The 8974-nt window shown below is 44.8% G+C and overlaps 1 protein-coding gene across 3 annotated transcripts; it reads left to right on the forward strand.

The window, feature by feature from the left end:
- The first annotated feature begins 4588 nt into the window (after positions 1 to 4588).
- Positions 4589 to 8731, forward strand: OXSM (3-oxoacyl-ACP synthase, mitochondrial). Of its 3 annotated transcripts, none has more exons than XM_024738171.1 (3): positions 4589 to 4662; positions 5168 to 6281; positions 8234 to 8731. In XM_024738171.1, the coding sequence occupies exons 2-3, from the start codon at positions 5302 to 5304 to the stop codon at positions 8634 to 8636; spliced, it is 1383 nt and encodes a 460-aa protein (XP_024593939.1). In that variant the 5' UTR covers positions 4589 to 4662; positions 5168 to 5301; the 3' UTR covers positions 8637 to 8731. The 3 variants fall into 3 exon arrangements, with proteins under 3 accessions (XP_024593939.1, XP_024593941.1, XP_024593940.1); XM_024738173.1 differs by having other exon boundaries at positions 4617 to 4665; XM_024738172.1 differs by lacking the exon at positions 4589 to 4662 and adding an exon at positions 4686 to 4750.
- The last annotated feature ends 243 nt before the right edge of the window (positions 8732 to 8974 follow it).

Raw genomic sequence — 8974 nt, forward strand, 5'->3', positions numbered from 1 at the left:
AGATGCCACAGCAGTGAGAGGCCCGCGTACTGCAAAAAAAAAAAAAAAAAGATGAGGCCCAGCAATGTGTGTAGTAAGCCCTTCAGGTGATTTTGGTGCACGGTAAATTTGGAGAACTATTAGTTTAGAAGAAGGAAAATTCCACTGTGGTTGCAGTTTCATGGAAGAAGAATTTGAAAAGAACCCTTAAATTGGGAGGTTAATGAGATGAAGAAGGGCAGGACTTCCCAGCTGTGGGAGGAAATGCCCCCAACACACACTTAATTAAGGACAGCATCCTAGCACTCTCTCCTCCGTGCCACTGCCTTAGTTTAGGGCTTCACCAGTCTTTTTTTTTTTTTTTTTTTTTTTAATATTTATTGGAGCATAGTTGCTTTACAATGTTGTGTTAGTTTCTGCTGTACAGCAAAGTGAATCAGCCATATGTATACATATATCCTCTTTTTTGGATTTCCTTCCCGTTTAGGTCACCACAGAGCATTGAGTCCCCTGTGCTATACAGTAGGTTCTTATTATTATCTATTTTATACATAGTAGTGTACATATGTCAATCCCAAGCCCCCAATTCATCCCCTCCGTAGAGCCTCACCAGTCTTAACTTTCTTCCCCATGTCCACTCCCACATTCCCCAATCCCCCTGCACATGCTGCAACGATGATCTTTCTAAACCACACATCTGATCATGTTATTCTTCTGCTGAAACGTTTTCTATGGCTACCCCTTGCCCACATGTAACTGAGCAGGACCCTGTGAGGCCTTCCCAGAATAGACCTCCACCCACATCCTACACCTGCCTTTTGTTTGTAGAAAAACTTTAGTTGAAGAATAATCAGAGAAGTGAGAAAATGCAGAAAGAAAGGAAGACAATCAAGCAAGACAAAATAACAATACTTTAGCCATTAAACAGAGTCAAGGACCTTTAGTTCTTCCTCCAGGACTATAGAGAATATTCTGAGCCACATCCTTTGAGCTCTTTTGCAGATACTGAAAACCCCACCAGGTGGAGGAAGTTAACTGCTGCCCACAGGCATGTAGACCCCAGAGCGGTTGGAACCAGAAGGCTGACGATGCCGACTCCCCATTACCTCACCACCAACCAATCAGAATGTCCACGAGCTGACCACGCCCTGCTCCTTGAACACCGTAAGACTTCTCTCGACCCCCTCCAGGGCGGGGCGCACAGTCTTGAGGGCACGAGCCCACTGTGGCCCCCTTTGCCTGGCAAAGCAATTAAGCCATTTCTTTCCACTTCACCCAAAACTCTGTCTCCGAGATTTAATCTGGCACCAGTGTAGAGGCCAGATTTCAGCAACACACACTCTACCGCCAAATGATGTCACGAGTCAGGCAAGAAACTTGAATGTACTAAGTGGCTTTGTTCAAGACAAAAGAACTAGCAGAGAGTCCGGTGAAGGGAATGAGAGAGTTTACCATTTCCTTCCTAGAGGAATTTAGATTCAATAAAAGAATGTTGCAGTCCATGTTAGACCAGGGCTGCCTGCATATCATTTCTGACCTACAGGATCAAATCCAAAGTCTTCTGCACAACATCCAAGACTTTTTCAGATCAGCCCCTGCTTCACTCTCATGCTTTCACTGTTGCTTTGTCCCACACCTCACATCCAGCATTGGCCACATTGAACTACTACTAGCAGTTTGCAGAAGATATCAGGTATCCAGGCCTTTGTTCTACTCTGTCAGGATGCCCTTTCCCACCAAATTTACTAGACAAACATGTACTCATTTTCAAGATGCAGTTCAAAGGTCAACTTTTTTGAAGGCTTTCCTGACTTTGGAAGGTAGTATTGACCCAGTTGTCTCCTTTGTATTATTATAATTCTGTCATATTCTTCTATTACAGCACCTGTTTCAGTGGTTTGCACATATTTGTCTCCATGGCTGTTTCCTTAGACTATGAACTTCCTGAAAGCAAGAACCATACCCTATTCATTTTCATATGCCAGCTTCTAGCACAGCTTAGGAAGAAAATGAATGTTGAACAAAAGAAAGTACAAAGATACAGAGATGAAAAAAGACAAGCTGAAGTCAATCTAGAGATGATAAGATCACTTTTGCTGGGTGTTGGGCTGCACCCTGCAGGCCTGCAAGCCCTGGGCTTACCCAGCTTCAAGACAAAAGAAAGAGCCCAGAGTCAGTGACAGAGACACCAGTGGTTTGGTGGATGGGGGGATCTTACATGTCTGAAGCAAGGTCGTGGAGGGACACCCCACCGTCTGCAGCAGACAGTGGGCAGGACATGGCAGCAGTCTTTGCTCCAGGGGGAGGGGGAGGTTACCAGTTACAGGGGAATTGATGTCAGGTTGGCTCATCGGTTACCAGCAGTGAGGCACGCCCCTCACTGCTTCTTTGATGAACTCTCACGTTACAGAGGTTCTGATCTAAAGATTAGTCACCAGCTGGGGCTGGGGGCAAGTCTGTAGGAAGGTCAGTCACGTGAGTAGGGTGTAGGTGAAGCAGGCACTGGTCAGGCAGAGGATGTACAGAGTGCAAGAGAACAGCCATCTTGGGTGGAAATCTATTTTAATAGAGAATGGGAACTATATCTGGAAAGATAGTTTTGAATCACATTACAAAAAATTTAAGTAAACATATGTCTGAACAAGAGGCTATGGCAAGTGGAGCCTTTTTGAAGATTTTGGTACTTTAGCTAAAACACCATGGTATTTTAACAAGGAATATGGTACTAAATCATACAGTATAGCTATTAGAATATCATAAAATCTCTCACCCCTTTCCAGACCAAAGGAAAGATCAGAGGTAGAAATAAAAATGAAAAGACTTTTGGTGGCTTTACTTTCCTACAATTTTTTTTCCTGTTTTTTGGCCACACTGCACAGCTTGCAGGATCTTAGTTCCCCAACCAGCGGAAGCGGGGAGTCCTAACCACTGGTCCGCCAGAGAATTCCCTCTACAATATTTTAATTGACTTGTCACTTCTTATCCAAGATAATTTTGTGATGTTACAAAAGAAAAAAGAACAGCATGTTAAAACTGTGTTTCATATGAGTTTGGCTTCAAAAAATATTTTAGGACTTTTCACACTATGATTTAAAAATATTATATAGCCATGAAGAGAGGAGAGAGCAAGTTTGGGTACCTCTCACTCCTTAACTTTTAGTTGTACTTTTGTTTTTTATAACCACGTTTGTTTTAATTTCTCTTAAAGTAACTCTGTCGTCACTGAAAGAAGGTCATCCTAAGAAGTGACTGAATAGGCCTTGGATCAAGGATGACTCAAGGTCATATTAGGGAACTACTTTAGAAAAAGTCTATTTCCAGATACATTTAAATCCAGTACTAACCAGGAAAAGCTAAGCTTCTCCCAAATTCTTCCCTAGAGCTGGGAAAGAAGACAAAGCACTCTGTTTGGAAGCCATCAAGAGGCACACTGTCCAGAAAGAAACAAATATGCTGAGAGGTTCAGATGCAGGTTATGTGGTCAATCCTTTATCTACAGAAGAAAGAAGGACACAAAACGCACCTGGGTCAGCACGTGAGCAACAGATGGTCATCTAAACAAATACTACCTTGCTGATTTCTTGCTTTTTTATATTTTCATCTTATTTTTCCCTTGATAGATTCACAGTGAGCTCTGAACAAATAAAAGTTATTGAATTTTTCGAACACTTAGAAATAAATGTCTACATTCTTCTCTATTCTATTCTTGTCTCCATTCTTAGACACTGGCTGTGATATTTTGAGCACCGCCCAAGAGCTGAAAATAAGTTTTAGAAAGTAAAAGTACCTTTATTATTACAAAAGCATTGTTTGTATACTATAGAGAAGATGATAAATAAAGCTAAGCAAAAATAAGGGGGAAAGGGAATCCCCTGGCGGTCCAGTGTTTAGGATTCCAGGCTTCCACTGCATGGGGCCTGAGTTCCATCCCTCGTCGGGGAACTAAGATCCTGCACACCACAAGGAGTGGGCAAAAAAATTTAAAAATTAAAAAATAAAATAAGGCAAAAACACCGCAATCATTATACTTGCTTGCAGACCAGACCCCGCCCCCAAGAAAACCCTTAAAAAAAAAAAGGAAAAATACAAGTCACAACTTGGATCTTCTAAAAAATTATCAACATCTTTCCACATTAATAAATATTCACTTACAAAATTATTTTAAATGGCTGCACATTACTTAGATGTACCACAAAATAGACAACTGATTTCCTGCTCTTGGGCATTTCGGTGAGTCCTACTTTGCTATTATAAACAACTCTGGGCGATACAGAGATCACTGTAACGATACGGTAACTTCTTTAATTCTTCCCTAGCATTCCGGGCGAATACGACTGAGTCCCTCTTCCCACAACAGGCGAATATCTGGGATTATTAGCAAAAGAAAAAAAGAGAGATCCCTTTTTGATACGCAAAAATGCTATCTCCCCTCGTTACGTGCGCCTACCCAAGTTATGCTGGAGTCGGTGAGGTGGCGCCCGGACCCTCCCCTCACCATCTGACCTCCGCCAAGGTGACGCGGGGGAAGGGCGCCCGGCCCAGAGGGCGCGCACGCCGAACGTGCGCGTGCGCGCCTGTGCGGACGTGGGTGTGCGCGGACGTGCGCGGACGTACTGTGCGCGGGCGCACGCCCGCATCGCCCGTGGGACTGCGGCTGCGCTGGCCGCCGGAGGCCGGATGCAGGTAGTGGGTGCTCGCTCCTCTTGTCCTTCCGCCCTCCAGCTCCGAGTCGGGTCGGCGCTGCGTGGGGAGAGGGGTGTGGAGGACCCGGGTCAGGTGTCTTTTCCTCTCGCCACGCTTTCCTCGGGTGTCTGGGGCGGTGCGGGGAGTTGGCTACACCCCCTTCCCTTCCCCCCCACCCCGCCCTTGACCTTCGCGGTCCCCGAAACCCTGATCAAAAAAGTTCTCTCACCGCCACCCCAAAGAATAGGCCCTGAAGTGTGTTTTGTGCCTTTAGTAATAAGGCCTCGGTAATCCTGAAAAAGGATGCTTTCCGCAGCCTATATCCGGCCAGGAGTGCGTGTATATTTTTCATTGTGCAGTTCTGTTGTGAATCGAATGAGTCGTCCTTTCAGCTCTTTATCTTGGAATGTCTGAGGGTACTGAGAGTCTAAAAAGGGTTGAGTCCAGACAGGTGGTTTGATAAGTAAAAGTGATGTAACATTATTTTCCCTGCGCTCCTTAACAGCTCATACCAAGCACCCGAGAAAAACCACCTTGGACGTTGTTTCTAAGGCCTTTAAGGTATTTCAACAACAGTCAGTACCTGCTGGGCGTGTCGTGGTCTGCTACGGAACGTCTCTGACCCTCCGAGTCTCAACCATGCTGTCAAACGGCTTGCAAAGTTTCCTGAAAGTTACAAGCCCTCATCTAATACACACAGGGTTGTGCCAGCGATTGATAAGTGAAAGGAGGTTTTCCGGAACTGTGCCAACACCCAGATTGCGTAGGCGGGTTGTCGTTACAGGCATTGGCTTAGTGACTCCTCTGGGTGTTGGCACTCAGCTGGTGTGGGATCGTCTTATCCAGGGAGAGAGTGGAATCGTTTCACTGGTCGGTGAAGAGTATAAGAGTGTCCCTTGCAGTGTTGCAGCTTATGTGCCAAGAGGTTGTGATGAAGGTCAATTCAACGCACAAAACTTTGTGCCCAAATCAGATATCAAGTCCATGTCTTCTCCCACCGTTATGGCCGTTGGGGCTGCTGAGTTAGCCTTGAAAGATTCTGGCTGGCATCCTCAGTCAGAAGCTGACCAAGCGGCTACTGGTGTTGCAATTGGCATGGGAATGGTTCCCCTTGAAGAGATTTCTGAAACCGCATTGATGTTTCAGACGAAAGGTTACAGTAAAGTCAGCCCATTCTTTGTCCCTAAGATTCTGGTCAGTATGGCCGCAGGCCAGGTCAGCATTCGCTATAAACTCAAGGGCCCCAATCATGCAGTGTCCACAGCCTGTACCACGGGAGCTCATGCTGTGGGAGACTCTCTGAGGTTCATAGCCCACGGCGATGCTGATGTGATGGTGACTGGAGGTGCCGACTCTTGCATCAGCCCTTTGTCGCTGGCTGCGTTTTCCAGAGCCCGGGCTCTGAGCACAAACTCTGATCCGAAGTCAGCATGTCGGCCATTCCATCCCAAGAGAGATGGTTTTGTGATGGGAGAAGGTGCAGCTGTGCTGGTGCTAGAAGAACACGAGCATGCTGTTCAAAGAGGGGCTCGGATCTATGCAGAGATTTTGGGCTACGGACTCTCAGGTGATGCCAGTCACATAACCGCCCCTGATCCTGGAGGAGAAGGTGCCTTAAGGTAAAGACTGGTTGTTTGTTCACATTTCTTCAGGTAAGACTCTTTATTGGAGTCTCAACTTAGGGGAAACTGTAGTATCTGGCCTTGGTGTACTGTATCTCTGTTGTGTTCCCATTTTAGACTAGCTAGTGTTTTTGAATTCTTTGCTTTACCACGTTTGAAATATTTGAAAACATGTGAATATCCTTACAAAATGTGGAGTTTTAGCGAAGGCCAGGAACGTTGTGAAGAAGGCCGTGTGTGACTTTGCCACATTTTCATCCCTTCAGTTGGGCTTAACAGCCGTCAAGGTCAGGAGGCTCCCTTCTGCAGCCCTCCATCAGACCTGGACAGTACAGTTAGTGCTTTGTCCTACGTGTACCTGGTCTCTGCTCCATTTCAGTAGGGTTCTGCTGCGACTTCTAATCACCCAGGGATCTTATTAAAATGCAGATTCTGACTCCGTAGGTCTAGGGCGGTGCTCGAGATGCTGCGTTTCTAACCAGCTCCTAGGTGGTGCTGAAGCTGCTGGCCTGAGGACCGTACTTGGAAAAGCAAGGTGCTTTTATTGTGAAAGAGGCAGTGAGTTAAGTTAAAAAACCCACAAAACAAAAGACCCCTCTGACACTAACATTATGTGTCAGTATGTTTGTTCACAGGTTAGCCTGCTTAGATCATATTATGTTTTAACCAGTTCAATTAGCCAGGGGTTGGCAAGCCTTTTCTGTAAAGGAATAAATACTATTTTTGGCTTTGTGGGCCAAAAATATTATCCCAGCTACGAGGGTGTCTGTCACAGCTACTCAGACTCTGCTTTGTAACTGAGAGTAGCCATGGGCAGTACGAAAATGAATGGGTGTGTTCCGATGAAAGTACAGTTGACCCTTGAACAACACGGGTTTGAACTACACGGTTCCACTTACACGTGGGTCTTTTTCGCTAGGTACATGCTACAGTGCTACAGGATCCGCGGTCGGTTGAATCTGCGGATGTGGAATTGGGGGTATGGATGGCCAACGGTAAAGTTATAGGGGCATTTTCCACTGTGTGACGGGTCAGCACCCCTAACCCCCAGTTTGTTCAGGGGCCAACTGTGTTTACAAAAACAGCATCTGGCCAGGGTCATAGTTCACCGACCCCTGAACTATATTTCTGAGTTTTAGTGAGTAGTTGCTGGTGCTGGAAATGTCAAGCCTAGTAGTCAGCTAGATGAGGAAATAGTTGTGTTTAGGTGAAACTTTCCAGCACGCTTCAGATTATACTCTGAGCTGCCTCTTAAGGAAATGTATTGCGGCCCAGAGATCAACAACTAAAAAAAAGGGTGTTAACATCCATGAGATTTTCAGAGGTTTTCCCAGAGAAGTGTTTTATTTTTGGGTTTGTTTCTCTTGGGGTTTGGCTTTGTATTTCTTCATTTATTTAGAATTCTCATATCCTGAATAGACAATTTTTGAAAGGGTGTTTGAGCCTTAAAGTAATAGGACAGACATTTTTTAGATTATTGGGACATATTCCAAGTTTTACATTTAAATGTGAAAGCAAACATTAAAGCATAGTTATAAATTTTTTTCTCCACGTTTTAACTCTACAACACACCCCACTGATAAGCAATTCCTAGAAGAGAAATTATTCTAGGCCTGAGTCTATGTGGCTTTTTCCTCAAGGAAGAAAGGACGATTCAAATAAAATGGAAATACATTTTATTAGAGATTGTAAAATCCATAGGTTTGTATGTTTATGTCATGGTGATGAATGTTTATGTCATGGTGATGAATCAGTCCATGTTATTCCCATGCAGACAGCATTCCAACTCACATGGTAATCCAAGATGCTGTTCTGTCATTAGAGCATAAAGGGTTCTTTTCATCCAGTGTACTTGGATATTTCTTTTTCGTAAGCCATACAGACAATGAACACTTTGCTAAAATTAGATGTCGTTCCGATAAGTTCAGTTGCTTTTCTCATTTTATTAGATGTATGGCTGCTGCTATAAAAGATGCAGGTGTACAGCCTGAAGAGATATCCTATATCAACGCACATGCTACTTCCACACCGTTGGGAGACGCTGCTGAAAACAAAGCCATCAAACATCTTTTCAAAGAGCACACCCACGCCCTTGCCGTTTCCTCCACCAAGGGAGCCACGGGACACCTGCTGGGGGCTGCCGGGGCCGCTGAGGCAGCTTTTACCTCCCTGGCTTGTTATCATCGAACACTGCCACCTACTTTAAACCTGGACTGTACAGAACCAGAATTTGATCTCAATTATGTTCCACTCAAGGCACAGGAATGGAAAACTGAGAAAAGATGTATTGGACTCACCAATTCCTTTGGTTTTGGTGGTACAAATGCAACACTTTGTATTGCTGGCATGTAGGACAAATCATCTGTCATTAAATATTGATTTTTTTACCTGTTATAAACTGCATTAAGTTGAGAAATAATATGTTTATGTAAATGCATGTTTTTATATATCAGTATCCAGATACGCGTTATCTTTGTCAGGGTTTCTCAGCCTTGGCACTGCTGACGTTCTGTGCAAGGTAATTCTTCGTTGGGGACAGGGGAGTTGTGGATGCTTTACAGCATCCTAGTCTCTACCCGCTAGATTCTGGTAGCGCCTCCTTCCCCAGTGGTGACAACTAAAAATGTCTCTAGACATTTCCCCCTGTTTCCTGGGGAGTGGGGACAAAAGCGAGAAGGGAACAGCCTTCC

Source organism: Neophocaena asiaeorientalis, unplaced genomic scaffold (assembly GCF_003031525.2).
Source record: "Neophocaena asiaeorientalis asiaeorientalis breed wild unplaced genomic scaffold, Neophocaena_asiaeorientalis_V1.1 scaffold691, whole genome shotgun sequence".
Taxonomy (NCBI): Eukaryota; Metazoa; Chordata; class Mammalia; order Artiodactyla; family Phocoenidae; genus Neophocaena; species Neophocaena asiaeorientalis.

Coding starts and splice junctions, on each gene's coding strand:
- OXSM (XM_024738171.1), top strand. CDS start 5,302: ATGCTGTCAAACGGCTTGCAAAGTTTCCTGAAAGTTACAAGCCCTCAT. Junction 6,282..8,233: donor GGAGGAGAAGGTGCCTTAAG/GTAAAGACTGGT, acceptor TCATTTTATTAG/ATGTATGGCTGCTGCTATAA.